We start from the raw sequence: 18794 nt of genomic DNA, 5'->3' as shown, positions 1-18794 counted from the left end.
TGACTCTGAAATTCTAGCTGACTGTGGAGCTAAGCCAAGAAATAACGTTCCTGTAGTTGAGAAATGCAGATGTTTGTGTACACAGCCAGCTGCATAAATCTTGAAATTCTGTTCTGAAACCCCTTTCTTTGGCTCCCCTGATTTCCTTCTTCAGTTCTGCATTTTCCTTTCATTTCTTAAATGCAGACATTATTTCTTTTCCCTGCCTTGTTTGTGCTTTTTATGTTGGGTTTCCTTTGTTATTCAAGGGAGTGCTTTGATTATTTTACAGAAAGGAAATGTATATTAGTTCCAGGTACGTTGGGGTGATGCTCATTTGGTATTTCAGTATTTTGTAGCAGAAAAAAATGTTTCTTTTTGGGGTGTGACTGCCCTGGTATTTGTGTCTCAACCTTGAGCAACAGCACATGTTCCAAATGCTGCAGATAATAAATAATTGACACCAAGATTGCGTGTTTAAGTAGGGTTATTTGTATGCTGCCCTTGGTGTGGTTTAGGTTATTCATTCTTGCCTTTTGCTGACATACACTCCCCTTGTCTGCCTTGTTGGAAGCTAACGCAGTAAATTGTAAGTGGCTTAAAGGAAGATGAAGCCAATTGCATGTCTCCAATCTTGCCAAGTGGAGCTGAGCAAATGGAACTGGAGAGGAATTCTGGCTGGGAGTTCTCTGCTGTGATGTTTGGCTTTGCCTCTGCTTGGCAGTTTTAAAACCCCCAAGTAATGGGAAATGACACACGGAGAAAAGTCTTGGATTCTGCTTCCTTACCCGGTGCTCTGGCTGTCCATGGTCTGTCCTGAGGTAGCTATTTGCTGTTATGTTAAAAACCAAATTTACAGAGGTCTTGCATTGCTTTTAATGCTTCAGAAGAAATAGAGCTGGAAAAAAACTGCAGAACAGGGAAAAGAAAATGGGGAGATCACTAATCTTGGAAAATGCTTACTGAAATGAATGCACTTGGAAAGCTATCCAACCTGTAAAGCCGTAAAGTAAATAAATTCTTGTAAAATGTTAAATATAGAAAATTATTTCGTCTTCAGTTTCAGGATTATAGGAAACTAGTGGTTTTTGAGATGCTGAACCTTCAAGGTTTATAAAGGAAATAGCCTTAAACTCTGCTGTTTCACAGTCGAAGAGTTCCAAAGCTGCTTGCATGGCCATTTGCTTTCTGTGAAGAGCTTTGCGTGGTAATATTGACATGCAAATAGAGGGTTCGAGGTTCAGAAAGGTGAAGTTGCCTGCTCAGTGGATCCTGGAAGTCATTCCAAATCCTGTTTCTGTTCTCCTACTCCCTATGCATTCTCAATTTGAACACTTTCTGAACACTTCCCTCAAGGCTCTCTACTTTAATCACATTCATATGCTTCCTTGCTGTTATTTCAGTGCCGGCAGTTGTTATCTGTCGGGTTCAACAGCAGAAAAAAAAGTCTTGTGCTTTACAATTTGGACACTGGAAAAGAGAGCTGGGGTGTGCGACTCGGCTGTGCTGTGCACGTGTAATCTGAAAGCATTTCTCACAGAGATATTGATTTCTGTATAAAGCTCTGCCAGCTGGAGTATGAAGTATTGGTTATCCCTGAAATGTGAATAAAAGCTAGCTGTTCCTGTTTTCCCTGTCTGCTTCATTAGCTTATTTCTTTAAACCTAAGTGAAGTCTAAAATTATATAGAGAGCTATTGAATTTTACATAGAAACATAGGAAGTCATCAATACCAGTGTTATAATTGTCCAACTAATTATTTCTAGATATCTTGGATGTTTTACAGCCAGAACAAGAAAAGAGTGTTGCTTTCTGTGCAGGCCTTCAGAGTTGATGAACATCGATAGCTGAAGGCAGTGACAATGCAGAAATATAGGAGAGGAAAACTCGAAAGAGATGAACAGTTAAAATGATCTCCTAAGCTTCTTGTGTTGGGAATTGAACTGCAGGTTACCTGGACAAAGCCCCCTAATCCTAAAAAAGGTTACCAGCACTAGAAATGAAGCTGTACAAAGCATGCTGTTTTAATAATGCCAGCAATTTAAATAGTGAAAGAAAAAGACAAAGAATTTTGGCCTAATTGGTAAAGGCTACGAAAGGAGACAGATCATGGAACAGTTTGTTTGGTTTGAGCAATGTACAGCTCCCATAAGGGAGACCTCAGCTTTTGAGTTTTCTGTCATCCATATTCGTGTGGGGTTGGCAGAGCTCGTGTCCCAGTGGCTGAATATGGTGCCTGTACATCTTCAATTCCTTCCTAGTTCTGGCTGAGCACTTGCTGTCCTTTTGTCCAACTTAATCTGTTTGCTCATCACTTTCATTTAGTCATGTAAAAAGGGAAAGTCCTGATTTCCCTCACAGGCTTGTGTGTAGCATTTCTCTGTTGATGGTGATGACGCTTAGTTAATGAGGATAACTCTTTTCTGAATGAGGATAACTCCTAATAAAAGCTTTAAAAAAATAATCACTGCAAAATCTGGCAGTTTAATTCTTCTTAAGATGCTAATAGACCCCAATTAAAATAGAAAAAAAGGAAAATGATACCTTTGAAGGACAGCGTTCTGGCCTTGGGGTCCTTTTCCTTCCCTGTACATCCACTTTTGACAGGGGCTGCTTTTTGTGATCTGTCACATCAAACACTACTGCAGGTTTGCAGAGGGTTGCTGTGCTTTGCATTCAGCTTCGTTACTGTCTCGTTTTTGTGAAAGATACAGACAGGTGTGAGAGGCACTAATGAGATTGGTGTGCTCTGTTCCACGAGACTCCACTAGAAACCAAATGACTGAACTCATCTGGGCTTTCCCAAGAATAATAAATATGCTTTAAATTTTCATCTGGAAGGCTGGTTGCATTTTGCTACCCTTTCCATGTATAAGAGACAGCTCTTGTGTGATGCTTCTTATCAAGAAAAAGAGATTTATTTGTTTTTACTTCGGAAATGATATAGAAAGAAAAGAGTCAAAAAACAAATGATTGTATTTGAGTGACGCCTTGACAAAAAGACAAGAAATACTGCAGAAATTTAGCACACAAAGCAACAAAAATGCTCATCTGCATTTGCACCACAGCTCCACATGTAGCTGGATGTATGTATTGACACCCACATGCACTCAAACATCTGCAGGTAACGTGTTTGTGCGAATGTGAATGAATCTGAACCCTCACATCTCTGACTTAACAAAATGATTTCCCTGGGAATGAAGTAATTCAACTAAATTTCAGCACCATTGAAGATTCTAGCCTTTTTTCTTTTTGTTCAGAGCTGACTATGATGGTTGACCAGCATCATTATTCTTTTGTTCTGTTGCTGGATGTTTTACATGAGCCTCCTTCTATAGCCAGGAATGGAATGAGAGCAATTCATTACAGTGGCTGTCTGTTGGGATTTCTGTTACCTGATTCTGTTATGGATAACAACTTCTCTGAGAGGCATTCACAGACTGGCTGCAGTCATCTTGCATTATTAAACAAGTAGAAATTAACTTCTGCTGACAACGCTGTCTGCAGTATGTGCCCTTCTCATTTTTGCTGCCATCTTAATGCACTGCACAACTTGCATCTGCTGCACTGGGTCTGTATTAAAGCATTCTAATGTTTTGCGTGCAGCTTTCTGTTAGGACAACCTGTGAAACACAGAAGACCCTTTTCTCTCGTGTATATTCCTGAGAATGACTTTGTTGGCACATGCTTACAGCCCTGGGAGCTGAGCCAGCTAAGAGGATTTGGTGTGTGGTAGGGATACCGAAATGCAGAATCTTAGATGTAATTACTTGACTCATTAAACTGTTGACAGTTAATTGGCTCAAGCTGGCACGTATAGGGAAGTTCCATTACAGTTATAAGCAAACTGTGAAGATCAGAAAAGGTTTGCTAGGGATACCTAAACAGATAGGGGGGCTTGCTTGGATAGTCTCAGAACAGTGCACTAAACAGACATCTGTGATCTCTGTTTGTTTTCATTTTCAGTCTTTTTTGCTAAAACTGTCCAGCAAAGTCAACGCAACTTTGTGTTGCCTACCTACTGTAGGTTAATTATCAGCTTTCCTTCAGCTAGTTTGAAGAGAAATGATCCCTAACAGTCTCAGGGCCTAAATGTATCACAGCCAGAATGCTTTGGCAGAATGCCATTCTCTTTGCATTTTGAGAATGAGAGGGAGGGAAAGAAAGGAATGCGGAGCGGGCCTGGTCTGACAAGTATGCATATCAGGAGAGGGCTTGGCATTCCTTTTATTATTATTTTTCCACTGTTTGGTTGTTTTTTGTGTTTTTTTTTTCCAGCATCTGTGGCTTGCATTAGACTTCAATACTGTAAGGTAAGAGGGAGGGGTTGACAGCTACATGCTGAATGGGTTCATAAGTAGCACTTAGTGCTCAGAAAATCTTCAGCATGAATAGAATAAGCAGAGGACGGTGGTGTGAACACTGGTATTGATGGTCAGCATCCACGTGTAGGACTTGTTCGGTTCAGTCTTGGCCAGCAGGTCCACTCTCTGGAGGTCGTGCTCAGCAGTGCCTTCTCTAGACCTTCTCTTTCTGAAGAGAGTGCCAGTTATCCGGCTGGAAATCTGAGAGCATTCTGCAGCACTTGCAACCTTCTTTTGACCGTGGATTGTAATTTAAAATTTCAAAAGTTATGCTAATTAATCTGCTGTGCAGTGAGAGCAGGACAGAAGGAGGACTGTGCCTGGCAGATAAGTCCTTTCACTTGCTATTTGAAAAAGTTGTCTGCTTCACACCTTGAGTAACTCATTCTCATTCTTATTACTTAGAAAAGGGTGTCTGTGGACTATTGTCTTTTTAGGCAGCCCAAAAGTGAATAGTGCAAAGGGATGAGTCAGTCTTCCTGCCTATGGAGAAACCAGCTAGTCTACTTTAGAATGATGAAATGGTTTAGTCATTCACCTTTATTGCTGAGGAGGAAGGCAAAAAATGTAAAGTATTCAGAAAATAAATAGTAGCCTATGGATTTAGCCAAGAATCTGTCATAATTTCATAGCACTGTACTGTTCTAGAAGTCTTGTGCCAGATCCTTTCTTCCTCTGTTTGAGCTTCGTGCTCCATGAATGCTAATCTCGATATCCATAGGCTCTTCTCAGGCTTAGCTGTTTTTAAAACTTGAGTTCTACCTTTTGCTGTGGGTTTGGTCTTGTAGTCTTATGCCTGACTCGCCCTATTGTGGTGGTAGAATTTCTGACTTCTGTTTCACGCTGCTGTCAAAAATAGCAGATTGGTTCTTCCAGTAGTGATACCTGCACAGTGTTCAGATCTTAAGCGTGTTTGCTCTGGCTCTGTGGTTACATTTTGTAGTTACTTCAAGCTCTACCCTCACACTGTAGTGGGATTCTGATACCCCTTCTGTATTACTGAAGTAGAAAGCTGGTGTTGAAATGATGAATAGTTAGTGTCAGAATGTATCAGCCCAAGAGATTGTATTGGCTAATGCAGTTCCTCTGAATTCTGTTGATGAAAAGCAGGCGTTGCTCTTTAATCTATAACACAAGAAAATCTCTTTGTGTCAGAGATGTTTCAAGAGCAGTTGGAGGACATTTGTATCTTCTCTTCTGAGGAAACTGATGGACATGTTGAATACCAAAGCTCAAGAGACCATGAGATGGCTTCTAGGAAAAGCGTCATTGATAATGTGCTAATTTTTATAGAAATTACATTGTTTATTCATTAAAGCATTTCATACTTGTCAAGTCATAAAATAGACAGGGGTTTTGTTTATTGTCTTCCAAACCAGACAGATGTATGTAAGCTTTTAGCTTCATCCATGGAGTGAACAATGACAAATTACAGTTGACGACTAACTCCCTGTTACGCTGAAGTCTTAGAGTTTTTCTGTCTTATGGAACAATCTCTTTTAATTTGAATCAATAGATTCACAATTGGCTATCTTAATTGCTGTGTGTTTTATTTTCAGCCTGTTTTGATCTGAAATAACTTTTCAGTGTGTTACTGTATTAATTTGTTTATAACCTCCTTGTTGAAACCAAGACTTGAAGAAGGTAATTGTATTAATTGTCCATGCAGAGAATGCAGATTGCTGGAGCTGTTCAGGGTTCTTGTTTCCAATGAGTGTCATGACTCCATTAGTGAGAAGCACCTCGATTTATTTCAAAGGAAGATCAGCCATCAGCCAGTCTGTGAACTGCCACACGCAGCTCTTCTTGCACGACGAGGTGTGGTCAAAAAAAATGTTGATGCTAGAGATATGGTGTGCAGATCATATTTGTAATCAAATTTACTGGTGTATGACAGAGCTCTGGGGCCAGTCACCCCCTGCTGCCACGGCTCCTCATCAGATGTGGCTGCACCGGGACGCAGAAGTCCTGCTTAAGTTTCCAGGGTGATTTCTTGTCTGTGGTGGAGCTGGTTTCAGGCTTTAGGGGGCTTAATCACAATCGGTGCCTCTCAGCTGCCTGCAGTTCGCTGCTGCCGCCTCTGAGTGGCCTCCACTGCTCGTTGAGTCGCTCTTTCTTTCTCTGCGAGCTCTCTTTTTTTTCTGCCTCTCTTTCTCCCCTCCTTTTATTCCAGCAGTCAGGCAGCTAATTAACTGCACAGGCCGGCCTTCAGTGCATAATATTGTAATGAGGTAGGAGGGAGAGCCACAGCTGCTCCAGCATGAGCAGCAGGCTCTGTTCCTGGTGCCAGGAACTAGGAAGGAGCTGACTTTTTTTTCCTTTGTAAGTTGACCGGAGCGCAGACGTTACCAGCAGATAAAGGCAGGTCTGTCTCTGAGAGCATGGGGTCCTAGAGGAGCCTGGGGAAGAGCTGGCGGTGACTGAAGATGGGCAACCAGCCTGGGCGAGCGGAGGAGCACGACCAAGGTCTGTACGGCCGGGCGGCTGCCTGCCCAGCCCTGCGCAACGCCGGGGCTGCTGCCTGCAGCTTGCAGGGCTGTAACTGCAGGGGTTGGGGTTTTGTTCTCGGGAGCTTACCTGCAGCGTCCTGCCGATGGAAAAAGAGGCTGTTGGCATAGGTAATGCTGACAGCTTTGAGCCTGCCAGTGGAATTAGGGCTGTTTACCTGGTAACCTGTAAATGGTATTCATTACAGTTCCATACCTGAGCTCGAAGCATCGTCCTCGGGGGAATTTCTGAAAGAAATCCTTTGGTCAGAACAGAATGCTGACAAAGGAGGGACCTGGGTGCCTGCTGGATGTTATTTTGTTTAGTCTGCATGATGCAGCTAGAAAGTTACAAAGCTAATCTAGTGATGTACATACAATTTGTTAGAATCTGCAGCTTGGTGTCTTAGCTTTTACTATTGTTTGTGGCCTCCAGCCTGACATTTTCCAGGCCTTAGAATTTAAAATGATGCCTTTGTGGACGGTCTTCCCACCATTGTCTTTCAGAAGTGTAATGCTTTGCATGTTAATCAGTAGCAGCTTTTATAGAAAGCCAGGAGTCAGGTATATCTACTTCCCTTTGTGCCAGATGTCTCTGCCGTAAGCTTGGAGATAATAATGATTTGTTCCTGATGAAGTACTGCCCTTTGATTCATTTTGTTTGCTGCCCTAATACCGAATGAGGAAAAACAGTAGGCCCACAGATTTCTGCTGCTAGTTCCTGTTCAGGCTCAGACTGCTCCAACGTACAGAAACCAGCATCAGTTGGATTTCCTGGCGCTGTGTGCCTTATTGTTGTGTGGGATTTCCATTCACAAAATTTAGTTGAAGCTGTTATTGAGTGATCAGTGTTTCTTCGTTGCTTTTGTCTAGATGTGTAGCTATTGTTTTACAAGTGAACCTGTATAGCTGAGCTCTGGGGTTGTGCAGAAGGTGTTGCATTGCTGCTCTAGAATCGATCACAATAGATCAGCTAGTGAGTGCTAGAACAGCAGTGAGGTGTTGTGGAGAACTCTCTAGCAGTACGTTAATCAGCAGGCTAATGAGGAACACAAAAGCTGCCAGTACCCAGTCACCAGAAGAAATGCTGCCCTAAGGGAAACTTGAACTTTGGGCTGGAAAGTACTGCTGTTCCAAACGTGGTCTCTGAAATCATCCCACTGCAAGCTATGGAGGTGTTGCTGAAACCAACCCTGTTACTGTCATTTGAGGAGGGCTGATAAACTGTGGGGCGATGGATAATGGCACGGGTGGCACTGCTAACTTCTGGTCAGAGTTTGGGAAGACTGGCCATGATTTTTCAGGGCTGGTGGCAGAATTTGAACAGCTTATTACTATTAACTTAAATGACAAATGAATGCAGACTCCCCGTGGGTTTAGAAAACCTCTTTCAACCTTTGTTTACTCTTGTCCTGTGATTTATTTATTTGAAGGGGGAAGGGTTATATTTCTGTAGCATTTATAAATTTTTAAAGCTTTTTAGTTTTTAAATGTAGACCACACTAAGTCTTGTTTTAGTTTGATCTCATGGTTCATAACGTATAAACATGACTAAAACCCAGATTTTATATTGAACTGTGTGCTCAAAACGTGGTTTAACTACAAAAAAAACTTTCAGGAACACCAAAGCAGATGATGAATTGTGAGTACATATTCCATGTGTGAGATCTCAGACGCTGAAAGTCAGAGGATAACGTAAAGGCATCAGCAGTATTTGTGTCCCTTTTAGACAGGGCTCTTTATTGATGTAGTTCATGTTCCAGATTTAACTACAGAAATCAGTTCTTCTGTTGTCCTTGCGATATCCAGTGTCATCTGGTTTGTTTTTCTTCTCAGGAAATCTTGTAGACACTGCATGTTTCATCTTCAGTCTTTCATCCCAGCACTTACTGTGCTGGGTTGCCACAGACAGGTCTTTAAAACTCTTCTTCCTTCTATCGATGCCATTGGACCACAGAAGTCTTTAAAAATCTGACTCTGAATGCCTCTGTTATGATGTATGTAACCTGGATTAAATGCTTATTTCCAGATACTTAAGAGAGTAAAAGTGCTTTGGCGGGTTTTCTGTTGAGCGCGGGTACAGAAAGCAGGACCTGGGCTTGCACAGCTTTTGGCCTGATGTAGCTACCGTTGTACTACAAAGATCAACTTTAGTTTAAAACCTGTGAATAAAATAATACAGGGCAGAGGCAACGTTCTGGGGGGCTGACTGTGCCTGCTAACAGTCAAGATGCAAGATATATGGGCACAGCAGTGGTAACCCCAAGTTCTGGGTGGGCTGGTCAGTGCTGCTGAGAACAGGAAGGAAATTATTGGGCCCAAGCACAGCAGTTCGAAGCGGACAGCTTACTATGTTGGACTCTGGAAGAAATTTAGCTAGAAAATGTCAGAAAAGTGAAGACAGAGAAAGTGGACATTAGATACATTGCATGCTTTTCTGAAATAAACCCCTGCTGATGTCTAATGGGTGTACTGGAACCAAAGGTTTACAGGATTGCAACAGTCAAGTATCAATTTAGATGACTCTACACGTTGCTAAGAACCAGGAACAATATTCAATCTACAGGTCTTTCCTGACTTTAAACTTTAAACTTACTTTAAACCGTTTTAAAAATAATCTGTAAGAACTTTGTTTTGTGGTGTTGTGACCAAAGTTTGCACCATCTTTGCCAAAACTCTCCTGCTTGCAAAGTGGGTAAGTAATAACTATCTCCAAGTGCTCTGCATACTTGAATGTAATGAGCATGTTGAGTTTTTAGAAGGAAAACACCTGTGAAATAGTACCAAAAATAAGTTGTAAAAACAGTAGTGAATATTGCTGCAGTTCATCAGTAGAATTAGTTTTCTGCTTCTGAGACTGGCTGCCTCAAATAGAAGGAACCGTGAGGGCACCTGTGAAATAGTTGGAACATTTTATGGGATCTGTGTGGAAGAATACACACCATGCAGTGCAGAAGCATTTATTGAGAGAAGCCTTTCAAACATCATTTTCCTTGGAAACAGTGAGGCAGCCAGTGCTTGTGAACAGGAGTGCTAAGATTGACATTGGTTGACTTGGTGATGGTGAGGTTTTGTTTATCCTCTAAACATCTGCAGGTGATGTGGTGATTAATAATGTCTTTGAGAAGAGGTGGAAAAAGTGATTCAAAACATGCAAAAACTTTGAAAGCAGCAGTTGAATGGGAAATGTTAACTTCTCTAGCTGGAACAAGGTAACGAGTGGGGTTATCCAAGGGTTAGACTTTTTTTGGGACTGTGCTTATTTGTAAAACATGCTTACAAGGCTTGGATGAGGCTATCAGATGTCAGTGCACACAGTAAGGCAGTATTGATCTGTTTTCTTGTGCCTGTTTTGTCCTGACCCAGGAGTGGCTTCATTTTATGTTTCAGCGTAGGGGAGTCAGTCCACAAAACATCAGACCCTGTCAAGATAAAGGGTAGAACTATTATTTCTAGCAATGTCTGATTTTCCTTCTCAGGGAGTACATTTGGGTCTTTCTCTGGGTGCTCCCTTCAGTCTTTGTCTGCTTCTCTTCCTTTCTTTTAAACATGGGAACCACTCATTTTAGCTGTTCTATGTCAGCACACCATTTCTGCCAAGCAAGAGCTCCAGAGAACAGATGAGTTTAATGATGGTGTGGGGGGAAGGGAGGAAGGCGAGAGGGGCCAGCAGAGCTAATGAATCACATAACAGCTTTCATGGAAACACCGACTGCAAGTCATGTCCTCTTCGAGCCCAGGCAGCGAGCCGTAGACCTTTTGTTCCCAGTGGAGCCAGCAAACCACAGTTTGCTCTCCAGTGGATAGCTTAATTCCTTTGTCACCTCTTCCTCCCACAAGTCACTCTTGCACGAGGGTTTTACAAATGCTTTCATTCTTCAGAGTAGAAACACACTGCTGATTAAACTAGCATTGAAGGAGCTTATTTTCCCCCAGAGAGTAATTTCTACTTGACTTAAGCCTCTCTTCCAAGGCCAGTTAGGGCCAGCTCTGTTGATTAGCTTTGTGATGTGACTCAACTGGAGTGACACTATTAAATCATTTCAGAAATACTGACAAACAGATGTCAAATAGCAGTAGTGTGTTCTGCTCTGTAGGCCAGCGAAACGAGTACAGCCAGGAGACTATGTCACTATTTGGACAGACCTCTTAGAGGAATTTAGTCATGAGTATGAGTAACTAGCTGCCTCTGAAAATATCTGTTTGAGGCAGAGTTAAGTGATAATCAGAGGTCCCCTGATCCCAAGTTGAGAGGCCAGTGAATGCTAAATTTGTGGAAGAGATCAGTAAAGTTCTGCTTAATGCAAGGGCCTTACAACATTTGGCGTAGGCTGGGAGGATGTGCTGAGTGGGAGTACTTTCTCTGGGGGCTGGACTGAAGCTCTTACAGAAAGAACTTCTAGGGCACGGCAGGCAGCAGGATGTGGTTTATGGATTTTGTTTTGTGTTAAATTGTTTTGCTGTTGAAAATTAAAACCATTCTTGGAAAAAAAGCAAAGAACTTCTGCTGCAGTTGAGGAATCTTACTGGGTGAGGTAGTCAGTGGGGGCTTGTCCTGTGACAGAGCTGTGCACACTGCTTCTTCCCAGCTCTGGGGATGTTTTAGAGCCTATGAACTATAGATCTGGTATAACAGTAAAGGTAAAAGCGAACTTTCACACACATCCATGTCCTCCGAGAAGAATCACAGCTCTCTCATTTTTGTTCCTCTGTATTGCTCTGGTGCTGTCAAAGAGGATCAGTGGAGGTAGGACTCCACTGAAGAAATTGGTAAAATTCTCAGTTGCTTCAGTAAAGTCCTATTTATTAATGTATGGGAAAGGGGTGTTGGGGCAGAGTGCAGTTAGTGGTTTGACATATGGTGCTTATGTTGGCTGACTTTTCCTCCTCCTCCTACTGAACTGTAATCTATCCTTAACACTTAGTTTGCATTTCTTTGCCACGTACTGTAGATAATATTCAGAATAATTTGCTTTACTTTTCAATTTGCAATGAACTAGTCGTTGCACATGTAATTTGATGAATGGCAATTAGTCCTGCTTTAAGAACTTGATTGCTTTCTATGATCAGTTCCATTTCTAAGCAAAATAATATTAGAAATACAATGGCTACTTAAAAGCAAATAAACCAAGAATAAAACATGCAAAATCTTTCTGAACAAACTTAATCACTAAGGATGCTGCCCTTCTGCACAGCTTCTGCCTCAGAATGCAGCAGGCATCTCAAATTCAGAGGATTTTCTGCTGTATTTTTAACACCCTAGAGGTCTTCTGCAATTTAAATTACTGCAATTTAAATATAAATTGCAGCATTTGTAACGAAGATGGAGAAATCCTTATAATACTGTGTAATTATGCCCCATGTAATCACTTTTGTAGGGATTGTTTCTACGAGGGTGTGGGTAACGATAAATTTGTTGGCACAAATCAAGTTCTCTGCAAGACAGGGAAGAGAAGACCTTCAAAAGCATATCTGAATGTTTACTTTCATAGACAAAAACACAAACCAAAACAGAGGTAATTCCTCAGAATGGTGCAGAAAAGAGCCAGCTCAGCAGTAAGTTCAGTCACAATTAGCAGCTAGTAACTGGATGAGACAGCTTTCATGAACGCCAGTCATTGCAGGTTGGGTATTCTCCTCTCAGGGAAAGCACGCACTGCACCAGCCTGCTGAGTGCAAGAGCCCTGCTGTTTTCCTAGCAGTGACGTGATAAAATAGTTGGTAAGCAGCAGCCTGTAGAGAAAATGTTATTTTTACTGTGGGTGAAATTGTCAAAATCCTGTTTTCTCAGAAAACAAGAAGACACGCATCTGTTTGATCATAAACACTTTTAATGCTTTTTCTAAGTCTTGTTCCCAAGAATATACAATGTCAGCAGGGATGCTGGTACTCTGGCATTAGGCGGAGGCGGCACGCTGGTGTCACACCCATCTCCACTGGCAAATGTCGTGCAGTGGTAGGAAGTGTGCTCCCAAAAATTGAGGCAGTTTGTGTAAATCTTTAAACAAGTTTAAGCCCTCGTATAACAGAAGGTTGTGTGCCTGGTTTTATCAGGCTAAGGCAACATGCAAATATGTTGGCTTGTTTGCAGCCTCTTTAAGTGCATGGCAATAGCTTAGTTTAACCCAAGCTGTGTTATCAGTGCTGGGCTTACTGTCCATTTTAAGGAGAGAGGCACACAACCCTGGTAATATTTTTCCAGGCTTCTCCTGAGCAGAAGTTGGTGGTGATCAGTCATCTGAAGGGAAGGGACAGCACTCTTTGAGGAGTTGGATGTATTTCCACGATCCTTATGTATTTTTGAGAAATCCTGCTTTTACAAATCCTTGTTGACTTTGAAGAATGGGCTAATCAAGTTAGAGATTGGCCTCTCCCTCCTCCACTCACAATTTCTTTGAGGCTGCTTGACTGCGGAAAATCTTTGACTGATCTTTTAATTAAAAGTGCTTTTTATTTTTTTTTTTTCTTAACCAAGGAGTTGAAGCTCTTCCTGCTTTGAAGTGGGCAACTTTTTATAGATAACCATCTCATTATGTTATGAGATTTCTTCCTCTCTGTCCTTCTGTCTGGTTCCTTGATGCATCTCATCCTGTGTTGATGGAGTTTTAATGATTTCAGCCCCGTTCCCAGTGTCAGCTCTTCAGGACAGTGCTCTTTGGCTCCCTTCTTGCTCTGCTCGGCACAGCTGAGGCTCTAGATGAGCTGTGGAAACTAAACATAGTTCTGTTCCCCACTCCCTCACTGCAGCAAGCTGGAAACAGCAATAAAACTGGGTTTATTATGTGGTCACTGTATTTTAATAAACAAAAAGCAGTTGTAATAGCAGTGCGACGTGTGTTGGTATTAAGTATTATTCAAAATGTAAAGGCCTCTATTTTTTAAATTCTGCCCTGTTTTGCACAAGGAGGAGGAAGCTTTCTTCATATCTTAATTTTTGTTCTGTTCCTTCCCACTCTATCTGGATTAGCAGGGTTTGAGAATTCGTGAGGAGAGAAATTATTTTGGCTCAGTCAGCCATGGCCTTTTGGCCAAGTGTGGGGCAGCATTCCTGAACTGGAGGATTCGGGTCATGGTTTCCTAATACAAAGCGCTCGGCAGCACTGACCAAAGGCATTTTCAGCTGCTTCATTCCTCTGTAGTGGCTTGCTGCTCCCTCAGTGGGATGAGCTCAAGTGTTTATGGGCAGGATGGTGAATTAGATCAGGATCTGTCTTTAACAAAGAAAGGTGAAGGAGGAAAAGCATGTAGATAATTCCACAGCCAGTATAATTCCCTGAGCCAGCTCTCAACCTGGCCTCCTGAGCAGTTCAATACACTGAGTTCTGCAAATGTTGATATCGAACATCTTCCTACTTACGATCACTTTTTGGTTATCCTTTGTGCATGCAGATGCATCAGTTGGGCCTTTGGTTCAGGCGATACACAGCGCTGATGTGTGTCTGGAAGGAGCAGGGTTCTGTTCACTTCTCTTTCCTGTTGGCTTCTTGGACCAGGAGGCCCTAATCTTCTTTTTTGACCACCAGACACAGCTCAGATGTTAATGCACAGCTGTGACAGCCATTGTACATGCACTGTGCGCACAGCAATGTGTCTGCTTGCTACTCAGCAATGACCATTACTAACTCAATTTACGTAGCTGGTTTGTTTGTGTTTAATTTCCTGTATTTCTTGAAACACTTAAAGCTGGTATTCTATCTGATTTAATTGCATTTCCCAGAAATGGGGGAGTATAGCTGTCATGTTACCACTGTTAATTCAGCAGTGCCTGAGTGTCAGACTGCTGGGTTCATTAGCAAGGAAGTAACTTGCTGAGCTGAAGACAATTCTCTACTTATTTGCAAACAAGAATAGAGGAATATCCTGGAATTCTTAATACAACTAATAGTGATTTATCTCAGGGGAACTGTATGTAGTACAGGCATCTCATTCAGAAAATAGCTGGGTTTCTGCAAATTCCATCAGCTTAATTTTGATATAATGCTATGTAAAACATTTTAGTCATCCTTTCTAGGAGGAGACAAGGGTTATAGTCAGCAGGTGACTGCGTTTTTGGCGGACCCATAGGTATTAACAGTTCCTAAATAGATTTGAGTTTACAGGAGGACATGCCAGTAGGCATACATGTGATATAGAGTTTCTCTCAACATTTGCTAGACCGTTTGCTTTGGATGTCTGTTTGTTATGCCAGGTTGCTGGGTACTCTCAAATACGACGCAGTGCAGTGGTAGATGGCAGTTACACTCCTTGTCTGCTCCCAGATTGGCAGAGATGACAAACTTTGGTTAATCTGTGGGGTTTTGTGTACTTCATTTTAAAGGCAAACACTGTGGTGTCCTCGTGTAGGTCGTGATGCAAGAGGCTTGTGGCACTGTGAAGGCCCAGGTACGAAACTGTATTATCTTCAAAACAGGCATAGCCAAGCTTGAGTTTTCACTTGAGACTTAACAAACTTCCAGAAAATCCAAGCAAATATCTGAAGGAATGCTCAGAGAAATTCTGCTTTGTACAGACATTGATGTGTCTGTCAGGGTTAAGAGATTTTAACTACGGCTGTGGTTATTCAGAGAGGAATTCTATATGAACAGACCAACAAAGGGGAAAGGAAGTTCGTGTTGTAACCAGTCTTTAGTCTCTATTTGATGAAAGAGTGAAGGTGTTATTTGAACAGATGCTTCTATATAGTTAGTGTTAGATTATCAAGATCACCTTTGTTATTCTGCAGCCATCCCCTTGTCTCTTTTAAAGTGGGGTGGAGTGCAGGTGAACCTTCCCAGAGATTTGCTGACCTGCAGAGGTGTTGGCTCTATGACTAATGTTCTGCAAACAGACTCATTCAGGAGAATCATAACTGGCCAAGCCTAGATCTGCTTTGTTTGCTGTTGCATAAAGAGTGGGTAGCAGAGGGCATTGCCTTTCTGCAGGGAAGCTCTGAAAGAGATGGAAAACAACATCTTCTTTTTGTTACTGAGGAATATCCATAGGAGTGTCTAGCAGTGTGGTCACTGAGAACTGCTGACAGGCTAACCCATTCAGCTTGTTCAAGCAGGTGAAGCTGTAATTGTTGCTGTGCAATAGTGTCACTCTTTATCTTAATCTTTACCTAGATGGATGGTGGACCAGATGTTTTTAAACATTTTGCTCTTGAATATGAAATTCTAAACAACTTAAGCAATTTTGAAAATAACAGTAGGTGATGATCAGTCTCTTGACACCATTCTCTGGAAATCCAGCCTTCTGCATCCAGTCACTGTTAAGCGAAGCACTTAACAACTGATTCTGATCTTCAGTTGATTCCATCACATGCATTCACTCAGTATTCATGATCAAACTATCTTGCTGTCAGCATGCCCAAAGGATTTGGAATACAAACATTAAATAACATGGCAGACTGTTTAGGGATCTGTCTCTGTGAGTATCTCTATGGAAGACTTTAGTCCAGTACAGGATTGCTGTTGTATCTGCCCTCCTTTATAGCAGTTACGCTTTTTGTCTTTCCACCTTGAAATGCATCAGTGTTTCCCTCCAGTGGAAACTGTTTCCTGTTAATTAGGATATGGGAGATCTCTGGACAGCAGGGAAATTGTTGTTTTGTTTTTTGTTTTTTGTTTTTAACTTTTTCATTTTCTTTAAGCAAAGCTGTGTAACAACAGGGGAAGTACTTAAGGTATACTTAATGTACACCTATCATTCTTCTGTGCTATATAGTCATCATTACCCAAAACACAATCCTGGTTTTTCATTTTCATCAATCTCGGATAGAAGCAGTGGTGGAGAAAGGAAGGTGAAAGTAAATTGCAAAGTCACCTGGACTTTCCATTCAAATTTGAGCTCTTAATGGCTCATTTGCTTTTGGGAAAAGTCATATTGAGCACCAGGTTCATCAGGATCTTGTCACCTCAGAATGACATTTTCAAAAGGCAACGGAAAGGGTGGCTCATCTCCTTTTAACATGTACTACTTTACAGCAGGGAATCAACTGGGAATACGATGGTTCCAAAGTAGTATTGACTGTTTTGAGTTGCTAACCAATTAATTGGGATCAGTGATCTCATGAAGTTGTATATTAACGCACTGCATTATGTCATCGTTCATTTTGTGGCTGGAAGTTACCCAAGTGGTACTTGGGTACTGAAATAATTTTGAAAATGACACATAAAAGCTGTTATTACCCATCTTGGAACATCAGCTTCTAAATCTGTTGTGAAATTATGGCAGTTCTATTTGATGTCCAGCACCATTTGGGATGTCTTCAGACATCACAGTTGCTCTCTTGGCGCCTCTCTGGCAGAGTACTTATCTCCCATAGGTGCTGTCAAGTCTTTCAGGTCAGTGAAGGTATTTTAAAATACCTAAAGAGCATCCAAAGTGACATTAGACATCTATATTTTGGCTTCCTACATTGTGTCATAAATTGGGTGAGATTAAGGTATGTCTGTGGCCCATACTTGTCCAGTTTGGTTAAAAAACTGTACTAGAACACAGGCAAGAATGAGCACACATAATTACATGGTTGCATTACTGTTTGTTAACAATCTGCTGTGGATCCTCAGCAGTATCTTAGCAAACCCTGGGTAGGTGCAAGCAATGCTGAGTTCAGGATCTACCTTGCAAGTCACAGTCAGAGCATAAGATGAAAGCCAGAGCTGATGAGCAGGGCTATTTCAGCTAAACCACGTGTAATAGAGCAAAGTAAAATGGTATGGAGATGTTTAATAACTCTTTTTATTTGCCGTGCAAACATGGGCTGTTAATAGTATTGTCTTAACTTAGCTGCTCTAAACGCTCACAGCACGTATAATGATGTTTTTCCTCAAGGTTTCACAATAAGCACTTTGCTGTCTGAGAGACAGAAACCTGTGAGCTCTGTGTAGGAAAATAGATTAAAAAATCATAGTGCCTGGGAATAGAATTCCAGAACAACAAAAGGAGCAGTCTTCTCTGTTGGCAGCGAGTTTACGAATTGAGCCCATAATTTCTTGCTTCTTTGTCCTTTATTTCTTTATTCCTTTGAAGCCATTTTGAGATGGGAGGGATGGCAAGGAAACATGCAAGACAGTGAAATAGTTTGTTTGTTGCAAGTGTGGGAGAAAGAATGAAAGAGACGTGGCAATTGTTGAGCAGCAGATGATCATGAGAGTACAGATTTGTCTGCAGGCAAGTCTGCCTTTTTCTGAACTACGACTTCTAACATTACAGAGTGCTGTGAATGGTTTTATTTCTTGTTTTGCTGCCCTAGCAGTTCGAATAAGGTATCCATTGTTCTAAAAAATCACACCCAAAAATGTGCCTGTCTTCATGGTTTAGACTTACATGACTGAAGTGCTTTCTGAAGTGAATCAGCGATCAGCGTGCTTAAATTACATAGATGAACTCTGTTCCTACTCAAGCTATGGAAACATGAATTATTAACATGGATTTTTAAACATGCTAGAGAAGAAACTGCATGCTTGTACTGTTGTTAGTTTAAGAGTTGTCGGGATTGCAATTTGGGAAGAGCTTACAAATGGAACTTTCCATGTTAATTTATCCTTGGAAGAACTGAAGTCCATGGCATTAAGCTTTGGGTTATTAGAATGTTGATAGAGGGCAGGATTAAGAAAAGGGCAGATTGTGGGACACGAGTGACACAAAGACCAGAGGCAAAATAGTCTTGTAGTGACTCCAGTTCTAAAAAATAGATTCAATAGAGAAATCAGAACTTACTGCAAGGTGATTCTGTGGTCAGATGAAGTCAGTTCCCAACTGAGATACTTCCTCTGCACTGGGATTGGAGAAGCAAGTATTTGAACTAGTGCTACTTAAGAATCAATTGAAATAAATGTAAGTTCAAGGCTTTCCTGCAGAGGCAGTGATATGATATCTTAGAGCACACAGAGCGTGAGGACTGACAGTCTCGATGGAATCTTCACTCCTAAATGTCACACGTGACCCCTCTGTGCCTATGGTAAAATGTTTGCCACCTCCC

General features: G+C 41.5%; 1 protein-coding gene across 7 annotated transcripts in view; it reads left to right on the top strand.

The window, feature by feature from the left end:
* The window catches only part of SPECC1 (sperm antigen with calponin homology and coiled-coil domains 1), a 78048-nt gene that overhangs the window by 22208 nt on the left and 37046 nt on the right, over positions 1-18794 (top strand). Inside the window, exons 1-2 of one of the 7 annotated variants that reach the window (XM_042830045.1) lie at positions 6560-6574; positions 6671-6809. The exons of the other annotated variants lie outside the window; for them this stretch is intronic. Coding sequence (XP_042685979.1) covers positions 6770-6809 — 40 coding nt within the window. The 5' untranslated portion in view covers positions 6560-6574; positions 6671-6769. Of the gene's footprint in view, positions 1-6559; positions 6575-6670; positions 6810-18794 lie in introns of those variants that run through there. 7 annotated transcript variants of the gene reach the window in all.

Source organism: Centrocercus urophasianus, unplaced genomic scaffold (genome assembly GCF_019232065.1).
Source record: "Centrocercus urophasianus isolate 14NV4802_14NV808 unplaced genomic scaffold, USGS_Curo_1.0 seq_33, whole genome shotgun sequence".
Classification (NCBI taxonomy): domain Eukaryota; kingdom Metazoa; phylum Chordata; class Aves; order Galliformes; family Phasianidae; genus Centrocercus; species Centrocercus urophasianus.
This window is presented reverse-complemented; position numbering and strand designations above follow the sequence as displayed.